Source organism: Hylobates moloch, unplaced genomic scaffold (genome assembly GCF_009828535.3).
Source record: "Hylobates moloch isolate HMO894 unplaced genomic scaffold, HMol_V3 SCAFFOLD_14, whole genome shotgun sequence".
Taxonomy (NCBI): domain Eukaryota; kingdom Metazoa; phylum Chordata; class Mammalia; order Primates; family Hylobatidae; genus Hylobates; species Hylobates moloch.
This window is the reverse complement of record NW_026652289.1, coordinates 46677519-46697455: the sequence shown is the minus strand read 5'-3', so window position 1 is coordinate 46697455 and position 19937 is coordinate 46677519. Positions and strand designations below refer to the sequence as shown.

Here is a 19937-nt window from a genome sequence, read left to right as displayed (position 1 = left end):
AAAACACAACTTTAAAAAAAAAAAAAGAAATAGGGTTGATCTTGACTTCTCATATGAATTAATGAGAAGATATAATTGCTAAATTTCATTAAAAGAAGAATGTTGCATTTCATGTAGGAGGTAACAGTGTAGACACAGACATGTTCTCTACTGGTTGGACGGTATGTGAGGTGCTGTGTTCAAATATAGTTGCTTTAAGAGGGATGCTGACCAAATAAATTATGTCCAAAAGACAGCAACTGAAGTGGTGAAAGGATACAGAAATCCTAACAGAAAAATAGGTGAAGGATTTGGAGTTTTTCTCCTGGATATAAAACTAGAAAACTAACGATTTCCTTCAAACACATAAAAGAGTTGTTGCATGGAAGAGAGATGAATGGTGGTACAGATGATTGGAAACTAGCAGGTGACAGACATTTTGCTCAATATAGAAAAAAACACCATTAAATCACGAAGCTGGCTGTGCAATGCCCATCAACAGAAGTATTCAAATAGTGGTGGTATAAGCATTTGTTGGGGTAGGAGAGGCTGGAGAAAAGCTCTTGGGTCTTCTTCAAAGATTTGAGGGATTAAGATTTGATTTTAACTCTTACTTCTGCCTTCTTAAATTAAGAAAGTTCTCAATGAAAATGAAAAATAGCATCTGAGAATAGTCTAGATTGGTGTTTCCCAAACAAATCTACAAATTCCATGGCTGTTAATAGGCATGCTATATTCAAATAAGGTTGAGAAGCACCGTATATGACATGCTATATTTGGAGATTTGATTCACAATGCATACTGGCCTTAACCCAGCTATTTTTCAAACGCTGCTAATGACGCTCAGTTAGTCTCACAAAAACCTTAATGTGATGCAAGCCTAAATTTCTTTTGGAAAAAAAAAAAAAGCTTAGATTTCTGCTTTCAGGAATTAATCAGCAAAAGAACCTTCCTAAAAAGAACGTAATTAACCACATATTGACTCAAAGGGCCTCAGGGTTACAGGAAACTTATAATTTGGCCGATTCTCTCATCCAGGGCTCAATCCTCCTTTATATTCTCTTCACTACTGAAACAGTTCCATGATCTCGAGAGAATAAGAGAACTACTGTGTGCCAGGTGCTGTTCTGGGCACTGTATTTAAAAAAATTGTGTTATTTTAATCTTCACAATCTGTATGAATTATTATCCCCTTTATTATAGGTAAAGAAACTAAGTCTCAGTGAACTAATACCAGTCAAAAGTCCAAAGAGCTACTAAGTGCCAGGGCTTCACGTCTCCTGAGATCTTAAAGGCTGCTTCTCCCAAAGAGAGAAAAACCAGGAATAGGATTTGATATAATCGTTAGCAGTGAATAAAGCCCCAAATAATTTTCTTTCTCAGAAAGAACCCAGAATTCACAAAAGCCCTTTTGTGTTATGAGTACAAGAATGTTGCCTTATTCTTTGATCATTTTCAGAACAACTTTGGTTACCCAGACTGATATGCTTATTTGCTTGAGATAAAATATGGCACAGGTTTGGATGGTAACACATATGAGCAGTTTAAACTTCATTTAGCAGACCTCTCATTACAGAAAGGATTCTATTTGTTGCAAAAGAAAAGATCTTTAGTAGTCATGTTTTTCCCCCCTCAAGATGTTAATACTTAAGATATCTGGCTTTCAAAGATCTTAGTTTGTTAGTAAATCAGAAAATGGTATAGCTTCTGCAAAACATACTACAAGAGTTTAAGATTTTGGGGTCTGCCAGGTGCAGTGGCTCACGCCTGTAATCCCAGCACTTTGGGAGGCCAAAGTGGGTGGATCACTTGAACTCAGGAGTTCGAGACCAACCTGGGCAACGTTGCGAAACTCTGTCTCTACAAAAAATACATAAAAACTTAGCTGCACATGGTAGTGTGTGCCTGTAGTCACAACTACTCGAGAGGCTGAGGTGAGAGGATTGCTTGAGCCTGTTAGGCAGAGGTTGCAGTGAGCCGAGATTGTGCCACTGCACTCCAGCTGCGGCAACAGAATGAGACCCTGTCTCAAAAACAAGATTTTGAGTCTAGGAGAGTTCACTGTTATTCAGGGCATTTCTCACTATCTTTACCTTTTCTTCCTTACCGAGAACATCACCGGTGGCCATGATGTCACATGTGTACATAGCTGCCATCAGGCGCTGAGGTTTCACTTGCAGTGCATAGCGACACGCTTCTTTCATGGTGGCAATTAGCTGTCCTGAGAAAGGTCCATAGCAGTCAGTGAGTGGAGATTCTCCTTTCTGGGATGTCCTCTTCTCAAAGGCCTCAGGGCAGCCATCTTGTAGCTCTTGGTTTTCATTTCCACCAGAACAGGTTTCATTTTCCTCCTGTCCCTCTTTTGCCAGATCACTTGTTCCTTGTTCCTCAAATTTACTTAGGTCCCATTTTTCCAGAACAAAACAGACACCCATGAGGGGCTCCTCACACATAGGGCCAGAGAGGGTTGCTAGTTGGAAGCCACTCATAATGCTATTGCCCAAATCTCGGTATCTACTGGCTTCTTTTGAAGCTTTGTCAGCTGGACCTGTCCATACTGAGTTCTGAAAATCTTCACTTTTATTGACTAGTATGTTGGGCCCACATTTTCTTGGGCCAAATGACCAGATTTGGTCAACAATGTTCCTCCATCTTCTCCCTGTTAGGTGTTGCTCTAGTTTTCCTTTGAATTCCCAAATTTTCTCTTGGGTCTTCTGATGAATCATCTGAGTATTTTCGCCCTCATTCAAAGAGGATGTCAACTGCTCCATAGAACGAATCAAATCACTATTTTCTTCCAGAATCTGGGTGACTTCTTCTGGAAGGGGCATGGCTCGAACACTGAGCGTTGCCAGTTTATTGGGAGTTGTTATGGTGATTAGCCCGTCAGAGTCAACTTGGATTCCTTCAGGGATTTTGCTTTGATCTTCTTTCATTTGGTGTATGACTGCAACTTTTTGCTGTTTGCCTATTTCTTCATTGACCATGTCAACTTTTGGGGGTTTTGTGATTGTTTCTCTGAATGGAATAATCGGTTCAGATACACTGATATGAATCTTTGCAAACCTACAGACAAATTCAAGAGAAATAACAGAAGGTTAAAATCAAAATAGCATCAAAGCTCCTGTGTAGAAATTACTACACAGTGGAGATTCCATAAAAACATAGGAACATAAAAATTATCTTACTATGAAAGATCTGCAATTTACATTATATCACAATTCAAAAACTGCTTTCTTTGTGATTGAAAAGACTACTTCTAATAGGAATATACCTCCAGGGAAATCCTTGCATGTACTGGAATTTCACTCTTTTTTTTTTCATTTTCAAGATATATAAACCACCCATTTAAATAAGAATGTTTTCAGCAGAAAATAAATGTTTTAATATATGAAATATAAATGCTTTAAAACAGTATTTGCCAATCTAAGAGTGTGGAGAAGAAAAGCTGAATGATTAAGACTCTAAATAGACATAGAATCACCGAACCTCAGGATAGCTAGTCAAATCTTCACAATGTATTTGGCTTTGATAATGAGGCTTATAGCAAGGCTAGCATGTTCCATGAGTTTGTCTAGAGCAGCACTTTCCAAAAGAACTTTCTGCAATGGTGGAAATGTTCTATATGTTTACTGTGATTGCTGAGCCCCTGAAATGTGGCTAGTACAGCTGAATAAACTTTTAATTTTATTTAAATTTAAATAGACACATATAGCTACTAAGCATTTGAAATGTGGCTAGTATGACCGAGCAACTAAATTTTTAATTGTATTTGATTTTAAACAGCTGCATGTGGGTAGTAGCTACTCTTCTGGACATCATAGGTCTTGAGCCCCAGTCTGCCACCAAGTTCAGAAAGCCCCTTTTCCCACATAATATCAAGTTTGATATTGTTGTATATTGTATATTTACAATCATTTTGTATATTCACAAGATATACAACAAGATGGACCTGACATTGTGTTTTTAAAACTACTTTGATATTCAAACCTGACAAAGACAGTGTACATACACAAAACTGTAGTTCAATCTTACCTAAGAATCCAGATATGAAATCTAAGATAAAATAACAAAAACTATGGATATGCAGGTGTGTGCATTAAAAAAAACTTATTATGTATGAGGCACTGTGTTAAGTGTTTTACATGTAGTATTTCTTTAGTAGGCACTAGTACTATCTAATTTTGTAGAAGAGAAAACCAGATAAGAAAGATTAAGTAACTTCTCCAAATAGTCTGTAAGTGGAGAAGCTAGGATTCAAATTTAGGTCTGACTTCAGAATTCACACTCTCAGTCATTATGCTATACTGAAAAATGAAGTTACTCAGTACATTAAAGGAATAATTTACTACAACACTACAAAGTTTGTATTATAGGTTATATGAAAATTAATTTGTATTAGATCTGTTAAAATAATACCACATTAAAAATGTCAAATAATCTATGTAGCCACTTTTAAATATGCTAAATTGGCATTCAATAAGATTCAATACCTATTCTTGATTTTAAGAAAAAGCCACTTAAAAATCTTAGGAATAGGAAAATATTTCTAAAATTATCATTACATAGAGAAAAATATGCTCATAGAACACCCAAGAAAATCAACTGCAAAGCTACTGAAACTACGAGAGAGAACACATCTATGACACTGCCCTCTTATTCCTGTAACATAGTCAAAGGAGCTATGAGCCACTTTAGTCCTTCTAATTCCTGAGGTTCCCAAGAAGTCTCCTGTAGTAATCATTTATATGATTAATTAAAACCACTCCAAGCTGTGGAAGGAAGTGTGTGATGGTTGCCACACTTACAAAGTACCTCAGGACCAAAGGTTCTTTAACTCCTAGCAATGCAGAGCCTGTGATTACACTAAAAAAAGTGCCGAAGGCTCAGGCTACATCATGGCAATTTCCTGTGGCTTCCTGCTCTGATTACTACCTTGAGATCTGGATGCTAAGAATTCTGACAGTTTCTCTGGCCTGAAGACAACAGATAGTCTCCTTGTCTCCCATTCCTAGACATAATCCATTCCTGAAAATGTGTGTAGAAGTTGAAAAAGATTATATACTACCAAAAGGTAGGCTCTGTCCTATGAGAACTAAAAAAATTCTATAACATTATACACATTCTTAATGTAAGCATAATTGTGAAATGTAATAGTCATACAGAACAGTGCACAAAACAAAAATCTACTGATCTATGATAACTTACCTCAAAGTGAACACCCATGTAAAACTACATGGTATAGTCAAGAAACACAACATTCTTAGCCCTCAGAGGGCCCCAATGCCATTAAGTATGAAGGTAACTGCTATCCTGATTTTTATTGTGATATCTTCTTTTTTTTTTTTTTTAAATCACCTAACCATGTAACCCCTTATACTCCACAGTTCAGTTTGGACTGTGCTTCTTTTTGTTCTTTTTTAAAAATAGGGTCTCGCTCTGTCACCCAAGCTGAAGTGCAGTGGTGTGATTATTATAGTTCATGCAGCCTCGAACTCTTGGGCTCAAGCAATCCTCTTGCCTCAGCTTCCTGAGTAGCTGGTATTACAGGCATGCACCACCTGCCCGACTAATTTATTTTTATTTTTTTAGAGATGAGGTCTTGCTATGTTACCTAACCTGGTACACTATGTTTGGAAACTTCATATAAATACAAACAAACACTTTTTGGGGGAAGTGAAGTGGCTTCTTTTGCTCAACATTATATTGTGAGATTCACCTATGTTTTATATAGCTGTAGTTTTGTTCACTGAGATCATTCTATAGAATTCCATTGTATGAATACGCCATTATTTATTTGTTTATCCATTTAAATGTTTGAGTTCTTTCCAACTTTTGGCTACTAAAATTTTGTTGCTATGAGGCCAGGTATGGTGACTCATGCCCGTAATCCCAGCACTTTGGGAGGCCAAGGAGGGCAGATCAATTGAGGTCAGGAGTTTGAGACCAGCCTGGCCAAGATGGTGAAACACCATCTCTACTAAAAATACAAAAATTAGCTGGGCGTGGTGGAGCGCACCTGTAGTCCCAGCTACTCAGGAGGCTGAGGCAGGAGAATTGCCTGAGCCCAGGAAGTGGAGGTTGTAGAAAGCTGAGAGTGCACCACTGCATCCCAGCCTGAGTGATGCGAGTGCCTTTTCTCAAAAAAAAAAAAATTGTTGCTATGCGTATTCTTGATGCACATTTGCCAAGCTTTGTGTTGTGTATATACAGAGTACAAATAGGAGTAGATTTGCCAAGCCACAGGAAGTGCCTATCTCCCATCTTAGCAGATCATACCAAATCACATTCCAAAATAGTTGTACCAATTGATATACCCACTAGTTGCCTGGGTGAATTCTTGTTGTTCCACATCTTTGCCACCACTTGATAGTATCACTTAAAAAATATTTAATCACTCTAGTGGGTATGCAGAAGTATCTCACTTTGATTTTAATTTGCGTTCCATCAATTAGTAGTAAATTGAATAGTCTTTCATGTTTATTGGCCTTTGGAAGCCTCTGTTATGAAATACCTCTTCAGTCTTTGTACAGTTTTTCTGTTGGATTGCTGCTCTTCTCATTTATTTGTAGGAATTCCTTCTATATTGGGGATATGTCTCTTGTCTGTTACAAGTGGTATAAAGGTCTTCTATAACCCTGTGGTCAGCCTCCTTATTATCTTAATAGTGTCTTTTGATGATCAAGCTTTTCCTTTGTCATTAGTGCTCTTAATAAGCTATTAAGAAGCTTTTTGCCATCCTGAGGTCTTGAAGAAATTCTCTTACACTATCTTCTAAACATTTCATGGTTTTGCCTTTTACCTTTTAACCAACAACCCACCTGAAATAAATTTCTGAATACATTATGAGGTAGCGGTCTAGTTTCTGGAATCTGGTAGAAGCTTCTACAAAATCCCACATAAATGCAGCAGCAGTTATTCTATTTTTTTTGAGACAGAGTCTTGCTCTGTCACCAGGCTAGAGTGCAGTGGCGTAATCTCAGCTCACCACAATCTCCGCCTCCCGGGTCAAACAATTCTCCTGCCTCAGCCTCCCGAGTAGCTGGGATTACAGGTGCACGTCACCACATCCAGCTTATTTTTGTATTTTTAGTAGAGAGGGAGTTTCACCATGTTGGCCAAGATGGTCTCGATCTCCTGACCTCGTGATCCGCCCACCTTGGCCTCCCAAAGTGCTGGGGTTAGAGGCGTGAGCCAACGCGCCTGGCCAGCAGCAGTTATTCTTATTCTATTATTAGTACCAGGTCTTGTTGTATAGTTACTACTACCACCAATTTTATGGTGGTATAAAGATTAAGTGAGATAAATAGTGCTTAACACAGTGACTGTTATATAATATTTAATATAATTATATCAATCATTTATAATTATTTTAGTTATGATTATGATTATAGTCCCAGAAATTTTAAAAACAAAAAGAAGGAGGGCCATTACAGGGCAATTTATAATTTTTTCTACTAGTAAGCACAGAAATGTATATTAACCATGAATATCTTTCATTTGTCTTCAAGATTGGTAAAATTTTTAAAAAATTATAAACTATGCAAAGTTGGCAAAAGTTTGAGAAGAGGCACGTTCAAATATTTATTGCTAGTTATAATGTAAATTAGAACAGTCTTTCTTGAGGAAAATATGGATCATAATCCTTAAAAATATGCATACTTTTTGAGCTAGCTATAATACTTATTATTATGTTATTTTTATATAATATTATATATTATTATATACTATAATACTCATAAGAAGTTTATCTTAACGAAATAATCAGAACTGTGTATATAGATATTTGTGTATATTTGAATATGCATAGAACAGTGCAGATTTATGAATCTGAATGTAATGGTGGTTATTTCCGCATGGTAATTGAATGATTCTTTTTCTTCTTCTGTATTTTCCTAATTTCTGCAATAAACATACATTATCTTTGGAACAAAGAGGAAAAATGCCTGTTATAAAAATTTGGGATGCCCGTTTTATAATACATATCGTCTTTATAGAAAACTATAAGGATTTCCAGAAGGTTTACATTGTAAAGACCACATCAATAAGAGAAGAAGTCTATCCTAATTACACAGCCAACATTTACAAAATAATATTTTGTTTTGTTGTCCTGGTATTTTGTGTTTTGTGTACATGCTTAAAGTAAAATACATATACAGAAAAACATTCTATGACTTAAGCTAAAAATGCAAAATTATTCAAGTGTAGGCAGTGAATGCCATTTTTCAGTTATTAAAAATTAAGTCTACAATCGAATAACTGTTCATGTCTGAATTGAGAGCATTTCATTTGTCTCCAAAAATAAGCCACAGTCTAAGTTCGACTGGTTTAGGAAACACTAAAACATCCCATTGATTGAGAGCTGTCATTTCTCTATTGCTATCATTTTCACCTAACCTTTCTTTTAAGTCATCCAGGCATCGCTGAAGGTGGACTTCTCCTGCTGTGACTAAAACGTGCTCTCCCGTTTCCTGAATTAAAATCTGGACACAGGGATCAGCCTGGTTTAACAGTTTCATTCCTTTTACGAGCTGAGGCATTTCACCTAGGTTAACAAAATGAAATAGATTAAATATGATATAAGAACTAACACAGTTCAAAGACAATGGCTCTGGCTACTGAAGGGAAAATTACATTGAAATAAACTCTTAAAACAACAATTTATTTTTCTTCCAGATAGTGTAGTGATGTGAAGAAAACTACCTTCTATTAATTTTTTTGTACAGATAGCAAACATGACACATCCGCAAGCTTATCATCAAGACTCCCAAAGCTAATCTATATTACTTCTTCAATACTCTGCAGATATAAGCTACCATTTTTCTACTTGTGAATTCACCTAAATCTTGTAACAAATGTATACAATACATTATGTACCTAGAAATGAAACAGCATTTCCTCAAACATTACCTATAAAATCAACAAATAAACAAAAGAAACATTTAATATGATATTCAAGAAACTGTACCAGAGCCTCATATTAAAAATAATTATTTGTGAAACTGCTTGATAGAACTTGGGTTTCAGAATACCCTAACTAGCTACTCTATCTAGTGAGCTAAAGGCATATTCTGCATTGTGTTCTGCATGTGTTTTTCATATACAATTGTTTTTTCCCTACAGTTCCTGGGAGTTGAGAGTAGGGATAGGGACTGTGACTTACATCTTGGGTTTAGCTACTTTTTCACCCCCTTTCCACATACTCAACTGCTACTCCTCCCTCAAGTCAGGTCCAAGGAAGTCTCTTGCAGCTGCCCTAGCAGAAACCTTGGTCTTGAAGACGTTTTTATGCAGTCTTGTTTCAATTCTACATTTGAAGAAAAGACTTAGCAATTCCTCAATCCTTGGTTTTCAGTGTGTCAAACAAACAAAATCACAGGAACTTTCTGCAATGTGATGATTTTCAACATGCCTTATAAAAGTTGATTAACTGGGAGCAGGAATATTAGAATCTCTATACCTGTTTATTTTTGAAATAAAGTTCTAATAATAACTAACATTTCATAGCACTAACAATGTGCCAGACAAGCACTTTACATATTTGAGCTCATTAAAGATGAGGCGGTATGATTATTGTTCTCATTTTATAGATGAGGAAACAGGTATAGAGAAACTAATAAACTTGTGTTCAAGGTCCCAGACTAACGAAGTGGCAGAACCTGCTTTAGAAGCTGGGCAGCCAGACAGAGAGCCCATGCTCTGCGGATGGATGTGAGCACCCTTGTAGGTCAGGTAATCAAAAGCCACATATGGAATGCACAGAATCCCAAGGGAGGACGGGAAGTGGGATTTCACTGTGTCCAGGGTTGACAGAGGCACCTTCATTTGTTCCTTTTTGGCATATTGTAATTTTCTTTTGTCTAATTAAGTGGATTTACAGATATTATCTAGTGTTAACTAAGACTTCACAGAATTTTAAACCTGGATTAAAAGGATTCCTGCAAAGATATCACTGATAATACTATAATACTAATAACACAAGCACAAGGGAATAATAAAAAAAGAAATGGCAAAGCTTTTTGTCAGCTCTCCATCAAACAAATTATAAAGTAAAAACAATGGTTATCACCAAGATGAGATCCCAACAAATTTTTGAAAAAATATAAACACACTTAAATCTGTCTCTTCAAGGTAAAATAAAGGTAACAGTTTAACAATAAGAAAAGTTTTTTTTTTTTTTTTCAAAAGAAATTTGAAACATGGAGACAACATTTTGAAATTAGGTGTTTGAAAATGTTGCCGCTGACAGTCATTTGGTTGCCAAAGATAACATAAATACTTCATGTATAATGTATAAAAACTTCTTGAAATTTGGAAGGTGATTTTCTTAACCTGTTCTTAAAATCACCAAATGGATAGTTCACTAAAGATATAAGAATTAACAAACCTAATTAGTGTAAGAAAAATGGACTGCCATCAGGAAAACTAGATATTCACTATCTACATTTTACCAAAACCTTTTAATAATTGGGAAAATGGGATTCTAAAATGGATACCGTGATTTAGTAAAGGAAGCCAATGAATCATTCTTCCCTTTGGGCTATGCACAGTGATAATGGTCATTAAAATCAAGTGTTTTAACAAATGGAACCTAGAAGCCGACCTTGGGATGGCTATATCACAAAGTGTTCAGGCAGGACCTTCAAAAAGAAGGAAGCATTATTGTGGTAGCCAGCCTCCAAGATGGCTCCAATCATCCTTGCCTCCTGATATTCACATTCCTGTGCGGCTCTCTCCAACAGTGAGTCATAGCTGGCCTGTGTGACCAACAGAACACTGTGGAAAGGATGATGTGTGATTCCCAGGGCTAGTTCACAAAAGGCATTATAGCTTCTGCCTTAGTGTTTTGGAATGCTGCCTGCAGCCAATCACCATGCAGGACACTCAAACAGTCATGTGGAGAGGAACTGAGGTCCCCAGCCAGCACCAACCTGTGAGCCCATGTTTGGAAGTACAGTTAAACCTCCAGATGGCTACCGCCCAAGGTGATGTATGACTACCACTACTTGAGAGACATGATGCTGAACCCTTCCAAATTCCAGACCAAGGGAACTGTGAAAAATAAGTGTTGTTTCCAGCCACTAAATTTTGAAGTAATATGTTAGCTAGTATAACTAAAATAATTATAAGCCACAATCACAAATAATATTATATATACTTATATGTACATACTGTATGTATCTTCATCAAATACAAATAAAATTAGGTATTTGATTTTCATCTTAATTTTTAAATAATTATTTTGTGTTTCATAATGTATATAAAACATTAGCACATTCATATATCTATATAAGCATGTAGGTATCAAAATTTTTTTTAACTAATATGGATAAAGGATAAAACAATCCTAGAAACAAATTACTCTGATCTCAGATAAACAGGATTTCTTGGATTCCCACAAGTGAAGATCCAGCATTGTCTCTGAGGCAGAGATCTGAATCCTGACTTCACTGCTTCCTAACTGTATGGCCTTGGGCAAATTAATTAACTGCTCTAAGCTTCAGTTTCCCTCATGTGAAGATAAGAATAAAAACAGTATCCTAATGAACAGGGCTTTTGGGAGGATTAAATGAGATAATCAATGTAAAATCCTTAGTACAGTGTGTGGCATACAGTAAGGATCAATTATAATGAAGAAAATAATAATTGCTTTGGAACATTTGTAGTTCTCTGTGTTGAGTTTGTAGTTGACCTGTGGGCATGAAGTAGAGGGTGGCTGCCATGACATTTTGACCCCCACTTGGGAAATTAGAGAAAGAAAAGTGGAAGAATAAATGCTCACGATTTGCTTCTCCCTGAAAGAAAAGAAGCAAACTGTTGTCTTCTGGATTAATCTAGTTGTCACAATAAAAAAAAAAGAGAGGACATGGGGATACGTGGTCTATTCAAGAAAAACAATGAATGTGTCCAGTGCCTCTCAGAGGCAGTATTACTGGAAAGTCTTTTAAGAGAGTGAAATATCCCAATAGTCGTCAGACATGTAATATATGAATAAAGGGTTCACTGCCCCAAAATAAGGATGAGCATAAGTTACTAGGGCAAAGAGTAAACAGACAATAAATATCCTCTGAAAGCTCACAGGAAGAAGGAAGGGAAGTTTCCCCAGACATTCTGAATGTAAAATAACATGTGGACAATGTAAAAACACCAAGAAGGCAAAACAGAGTACAAAGTTCAGACACTGAAAAATCAAATGGGGTGCTTCGGTAACAGTCAATAAATGCATGGTAAATCCAGTAAAAACAATATACTTAAAGGGAAAAAAATAGCAATAGTCCTTTTAAAATTATGAAGAAAATTATGTGCCCCTTCTAAACATTTTAGTTTATTTTTTACAAAGTTCAGATAAATTTAATGAAAACACACGAGGAAGTACACTTTGGCCTCCAAACTGATAATCCTAAATAATTCTATTTATTAGACTATCTCATTTATGGAAAGGAAAGGAACTTAATCTTACCATGAGTCAGCTATAGGACAGGGAATACACTAGGTACTAGAATCCTTCATCTCACGTAGCAGTCCTTCGAAGAAGCTGGTTCTTTAGGGTTGAGCTTTTACTTAGTTTCCATAACAGAGACCACAGACTAGCACATAACGATAACAGAGCTTTTTAAAAATTACAAATTTCTATTATTAAAATATCACATCTTAGGCCAGGCACAGTGGCTCACACCTGTAATCCCAGCACTCTAAGAGGCTGAGGTGAGAGGACTGCTTAAGCTCAGGAGTTTAGGACCAGTCTGGGCGACATGGGGAGAACCCATCTACAAATAATAAAGAAAATTAGCTGGGTGTGGTGACATGTATCTGTGGTCCCAGCTACTTGGGAGGCTGAGGCAGGAGGACTGCGTGAGCCCAGGAGGTCAAAGCTGCAGTGAGCCATGATTGTGATTGAGCCACTGCACTCCAGCCTGGGTGACAGTGAGATCTTGTCTCAAAATAAATAAACAAGTAAAATTATGGCTTAAATTATTTTTTCCTATTTTTAAAATGTATGTGCAAATGCAATAGAGAAAAACTAAGTAAGAAAGAGGATACAAATAAATAGTAGAAATACCTAATAAGCTATGGTTGCCAGACTCAAATATCACAACTTAAATAAAACTGAGCTTTCTTGTATGTATTTCTTAGTATTGAACACGTTAGACAGGGGTTAGAGCCAGCCCAGTGAGTAGAAGAAAAGAACAAAATCACGAAAGGCCAGGATCTGGACAAGCCTAAAAGAGGAAGCATGTTTTACACAGAATTGGATAAATCCGTGCAGCAACCAAGGCACTGTGTCAGTCCACAGTGACAGCCCACAAAAAATTCCTATCTCGAGGCTGAAGGCAGATGGCTATTCACTAGGGCTGGTCCCAAAGGGATCAGAAGTCCGGTCCTCCAAGTATCTGCTCTAGGGATCCAGGGATGCTTAATGGCTAGGGGTATGTCTTAGAACTTGAGAGAGCAATGGGTTCAGAAGGCTTAGCTCCAGGGAGAGGAGGGATACATATGTTCAGGAGCAATGAGGCCATTATACACCTCAACAGAAAACTGCCATTTTACCATTTGTTCTTTGGTTTCCTTAAAGCATGGTCTGGAGATTCTTCACTGACAATCACTAGCACTGGAATAGCAAAGTCACAGTGATTCAGGATTAGCAATAGTCATGGGACGTGAAATACAAAAGTAAAAAAGGATTGACTAGGCAAATACTATAAGCCAAAGACTAAGGAGTTGTTATTATATGGTCAGGCCTATGTGAATGTCAGGTGGCCAGCAGGAAAGGTGCAGAAAGTGGTTTCTAAACAGACGGGAAATTCTCAGTGTGCAGATAATCTGTCAAACCTAGAGGGAAGAGGCAAATGATGGATTCTGAACCAAGGAGCTTGAGATAAGATTCCAACTAAGAAGTCACATAAAACATGAGCTTTGGCCGGGCACGGTGGCTCACGCCTGTAATTCTAGCACTTTGGGAGCCCGAGGCAGGCAGATGACCTGCGGTCAGGAGTTCAAGACCAGCCTGGCCAACTGGCGAAACCCCATCTCTACTAAAAATACAAAAATTAGCCAGGTGTGGTGGTGGATGCCTGTAATCCCAGCTATTCAGGAGGCTGAGGCAGGAGAATCGCTTGAACCCAGGCAGCAGAAGTTGAGTCGAGATCACGCCAGTGGACTCCAGCCTGTGCAACAGAGTGAGACTCCGCCTCAAAAAAATAAATAAATAAATAAATAAACATGAGCTTTGCTAAGCTACAATCCTATGCCAGGGTTGTGGGGGATGTAGAGATGACCCTGTCTTTGCCATCAAGAAGATGCAGTCTCCCTGGACAGCAAAGGTACCTGTAACCACGGCATGTTCCTAAGACAGAGGTTAGATGCCCTTTGAAGAGTTGCTTCTACTACAGACCTCAATGAAAATTCATTATATACTGCTGAAACAAGTCATGAGGAATCAAATACTAAATACATGCAAATGCTTTAAAAGTATAATAAACATATGCTTTTAAAAATAAGGTCATCTTACTTGGATGTTTCGGTTCAACAGCAACTCTCACAATAGGAGTGGCTTCGAAGTTGAGTGGTATAAATGGGGGGCAGGATGGCAGGCTACACAGTGTTGCAGATTTCAGCACAAAATCTTGAAGGCCTCCTATTCCTGTAGGAAGAAAAGATCCATACGGTCAATAAGGGGTGATAAATTCTGAACTTATGTTAGAAAAACAGCAGCATCAACCCAGTATATGTGTCACAGAGCCAAATGCTTCCAAAATGTTGCAAGAAATTAGGCAGACCTGCACTGTGTTTTTTTTTTTCTTGTACACCTGGATACCATTTGATTGCTGTCAAAATACAGAAATTCTGCCTTTTGTTTCCCACATGTACAAATCCTATTATATCAGATTGGGTTAATGAATAGCTACTTTGACCACAGAAATGATCACTTCCAGATATATTTGTCTGAAAACACTGATTATTTCTAACACTTAGTTGGTTTTTAAAAATATATTAATTTGATGAAGACGGTTCTCTACTGAAATAATCTTCTGCCAAATCCATCTGCATATGAGTAAAGGGAATTTAGAAACTTAAAATGTGATGTTGCTATGTAGTATGTTACCCTAAGCCACCCTCCATACTCCCCCTATTTTAGAAAGGAATCCTAGTCAACTGCTTCCCCCTGCCATACACTCACTTCAGGCTTTTGGCTGATGATTGCATGAGACTCTGAAGGTTGCATATTTGTCTTTGAGCAGATGGAAGCAAAAAGAATGTCTTAGAAAGAGTGATAAGGGGCCAGGTGCAGTGGCTCACGCCTGTAATCTCAGCACTTTGGGAGGCCGAGGCCAGCAGATCACGAGGTCAGGAGATCGAGACTATCCTGGCTAACACGGTGAAACCCCGTCTCTACTAAAAATACAAAAAATTAGCCGGGCGTGGTGGCAGGCGCCTGTAGTCCCAGCTACTTGGGAGGCTTAGGCAGGTGAATTGCTTGAACCTGGGAGGCGGCAGATGCAGTGAGCCAAGATCACACCACTGCACTCCAGCGTGGGCGACAGAGCGAGACTCTGCCTCAAAAAAAAAAAAAAAAAAATGAGTGATAAAGAGGCATACTGAATCTCACACCCAGAGTATGAGTAGACAACATTTTAGAACAAATTAAGAAACACATACAAAGGGCCAGTGCAGTGGCTCATGCCTGTAATCCCAGCACTTTGGGAAGTCAAGGAGGATTACTTGAGGTCAGGAGTTCAAGACCGGCCTAGGCAACATAGTGAGACTTCTACAAAAAATTTAGCCAGGCATGGTGGTGCACACCTGTCTATAGTCCCAGCTACTTGAGAGGCTGAGGTGGGAGGATCGCTTAAGCACAGGAGTTCAAAACTGGGTGACAGACTGAGACCCTGTCAAAAAGGACAGGAAAGGATAGGACAGGAGAGAGAAAGAGAGAGCGAGAGACAGCGAGCGAGCGAGAGAAACACACACACACGGGCCATTTTTGTGCTTTTGGGTTGAGGAAAGGAAACAAAGAAAATCACTTTGCTGTCCTTAGTTGACCAATTGATGTAAAGGTACAGGGCAATGGGAGGCCACCGAATCACACATCCAGACTGGTGGAGGGGAACTGAAACAGAGGCTTTAGGTACACAAACTTGGAGGATCATTTAGAGGTTTCTTGTTGTCTGACTACACAGTATGGAAACCTCCCTCTAACATCCACCTGAACATCTACCCTCTGACATCCACCAGAATTTACCACCCCACTACATTAACAGATAGCTCCAACTTTAAGAAAATCTTCCTTGCATTATTCTAAAATCTGTCTTTCCCCATCTCCACACATCGTTCTTAGTTCAATTCTCCAAAGGTTCACAGAAAATGTGCTTCTTCTGCTTTCGCCAACTACCTTTTGGATTTTGAAAGCATCTGTCAGATCCTTTTAACTCTGTTCTGCCTCACATTAAGTATCATTAGCTCCTTTAACTAATCAGCACAGGACATGATTTACAGACCTTTTGTGTGCATGGGATCCTCTTCAGACTAAAGTTTCCAGGATGTTAAATTCCTCCTGTGCCTCCACTGTACTTCTTCGGTCAAAGTCTAAATTTCTTATTATCGTACCTCTTAGCTCAGCACACACAGTGATACCTGGCTATAGCTTCTTGTTTACATCTCCCATTGGTACTATGATGTAACAGATCTGGGTCTAAGTTTCCACTAAGTCTACTAGAAATAACATCTCCCAAGAGGCTAAGGGTTTAGGAAAAGCCCATAGTAAATATTCTCTTTCAAACCTCATCCATTCTGCTTCTGACCTCTGACCAGCATGCGTTTCCTTCCTGCACACACAGCACACGGTTTCAATGAAAAGATAAATGCTGGTCTTTCCTCTGTATTGCCAGGGATGCAGACTGCAGATGGTCAGTATATTTTAAACACTGTCTCTTTGAACTTCTGGTTTACATTTTGCTGTTCCAATTACCGAATCTACTCTTGCTATTTAGATATGCCCAGATTTGCTAACATGATTATAATTCTCCCAAAAACAAAAAGTCAAGACCACAATGTTCATAGCTAAGATTAGAATTTATGGAAAAAGCAATGCTCCAAAGATAGTAAAAACTTCACTACCTGTACTACATGTCAACATTTTTACTATTTTTAAATATAATTTTAAAATCTAGGAAAGGGAGGACCATTAAGATGATCTAGATGAATCACTATAAAGTGACTTTAAAATCCCTTTTGAGAATTTCTTGATTTGCTATCAATTATTAAATGCACAACTTGTTCTTTACACAAAATACAATCTGAAGCAACTTTGTTTTTAAAAATAACATCAGCAAGTACAATCTTGAAAAAGGACATTATACCCATAATCCCACCATTCTAATACTGCCACTATTTTCATTTTTATATTTCTCTTTTTTCTTCTCTATTGTCACACATAATTTACACTATTGTAATAACCATAAACTTCTTTTCCTTCTTTTTCTCATTAATCATATGATTTTCACTTCAGTCACTTTACTGAAAATTATAACAATTAGGGACAAAGAATTCCTTCACAGAAAGCACATTTGCTAAAGCATTTTTCAGCTGGAATTGGGTGATGAGAAGTATGTTCCCTCTGGGTAATCATTTCAGAATTCCCAGGGTAGGAAGAGTGATAACATGGGGGAATAAAATTCAAAATTAGTGTGCCATTGATTTGTTCTTAGTAACTATATTTATTTTCATATTTCATGGATTATAGAGGCACTGGTTTTTTTTATGTTTATCAAAAAAGTACATGTGATTTATAAGAAATAAAAGAGAAAGCAGGTTGAGGAATATGGAGCTAAAGCAATTTACTAGATGCCAAGAATTCTAGTTTTTATAGAAACATCAGTACTTTTGTCTGATTGAAGATAAATGATCAAACCCAAGCCCTTTATGATTCTGATTTTTCTCTATACAACAAATAAAATTAAATAAATTGGCATGTGAACTCTATGTTACAGACTGGAATGACAACTGGGTACGTAGGTCCTTGCTAGACTGTATACTATACCCTTCAAATGATTCCTCATAATCAAAAACCAGTATTTTGTAAAGACTGTTGAGCCAAATTTTTTTTTCTAGGCTGTCCCAAATGTTTCCCTTTAAAAAAGAATTCCAGAAACAAATATTAAGGAGAGTATCTTTTATGATATGAGACTGAAAAAAATTGTGTGAGGCTTGAGAGATGAATTCACCTTCTGTTGAAAACTTTTTTTCTATTCTTAACAACTCCCTGTTGCACAGGTTTAATCAATCTAGGATAAGGTTACACTGGCAAGCAGGAAGATGGTAAAACCATTAGTGAATACTAACACTGCTTTCTGGGGGCGAGCCTATTAGCTGTCTGGATAGGGGAAAAGAATTACCATCTTCAGGCAAATTTGGATTTGTAAAGTGCTCTTTCATTGTACTGTTACAATTTAATTCTAACATTATTAGAATTTTAAAAATTTGTGGGAAAAAACGTTAGAATATGGTCTCTTAATCACCAAAGTTTTATTTCAAACTTGACTTTAACATTCTTCACCCAAGAACCATCAACCTGTTCCTGTGAACCTGTTTAGGCTGAATTAATGGATCTCTTTAAACCTTTGCAGTAAATGCAAGTCATATGTCATGAACATCCATACAGCCTCATGCCTGTGAGAGAAATGAACATCACTTTGGAAGAGAGATGAGGATTTTTTTTAAGTACAAGTTCCCACTACCTGGGGAATCTAGAGAACTCTTAGTTTTGAAAGACCATCTTCTGTTTTAGGCCCCCTTGCATTTGGATACCAAAGCAGCCCATATCCTCTGTTTCCAATTTTATGCCTTGGTTCTGTATCTTTCATCAAAACCCAGATTCTACGCTCTTTGACTCAACTACAAAGAATAACAGGGAATCCACATGCTTTATAACTTTTGTCACCCTTTTCCAAGCCTGCTTGGCAAGTATCTCCAAAGTAGATCAGTATTGCTTAGCTAAGGTTTTCAGAAGATGGGTCAAGTCTGTCCATCATGCTAAACAAGTCCATCAAATCAACTGCCTTTTAACTTCTTGGTGTTATAGTAGGCCTTAGGGAAAAATCTTGCAACAATGACATCACTATGTCATAAATTTTTTTCTTCTCATAGGAACAGACTGAGCTAATAATAGTTTTTTTGTCTGTTTGTTTTTGAGACGCAGTCTCGCTCTGCTGCCCAGACTGGAGTGCTTGTGGCACGATGTCAGCTCACTGCAACCTCCGGCTCCTGGGTTCCAGTGATTCTCCCACCTCAGCCTCCCAAGTAGTTGGGGCTACAGGCACGCGCCACCACGCCCGGCTAATTTTTTGTATTTTTAGTAGAGACGGGGTTTCACCATGTTGGCCAGGCTGGTCTCGAACTCCTGACTTCAAGTGATCCACCCTCCTTGGCCTGCGAAAGTGCTGGGATTACAGATGTAATAATAGTTCTTACGTATATTACTTCAAGATCTGTGGGGCCTTTTCTCAGAAGAGAAACTACGCAGTAAATGAGAAGAAAAAGTAACACCTAAAGAATGAAAACTCTTTTTTTCCTGGAGATATGCTGGCTTACTATCCTTGTATTTGAGAAGAGGTAGAAACTTGCCCCTCGGCGACCTGAACAAGTTAAGAGTTTTATAATGTGTCACTGTAAGGTCCCAATTTATGCCCCAAGAAAGGATCCTGAGACAGCCAGACTACCATCATTCTATCAGGAACAGACTGACCCAATGGAGCTTGGTTCTCATCAAGGGAATAACACGGTTCTCAGCGTGGGAGTCTAGGATTGAAATAGTGGAAGAAATTCCATCTGGGGCTTGGAAGCAGAGTAGAATGCCTGAGTGGGGCCTAGTATTTTATCATCTCTTAGTGTGTCCTAACAGGACAAAAAGAATCTACAGAGGATCTACCCAAAAAGGATCTACCCACATTCACAACTGTATC

General features: G+C 37.9%; 1 protein-coding gene across 1 annotated transcript in view; it reads right to left on the bottom strand.

Annotated features, from left to right (window-relative positions):
* Positions 1 to 19937, bottom strand: part of EFL1 (elongation factor like GTPase 1) — a 114195-nt gene that overhangs the window by 19414 nt on the left and 74844 nt on the right. The window contains 3 exon segments of the mRNA XM_058427194.1: positions 2087 to 3045; positions 8377 to 8524; positions 14489 to 14620. Coding sequence (XP_058283177.1) covers positions 2087 to 3045; positions 8377 to 8524; positions 14489 to 14620 — 1239 coding nt within the window.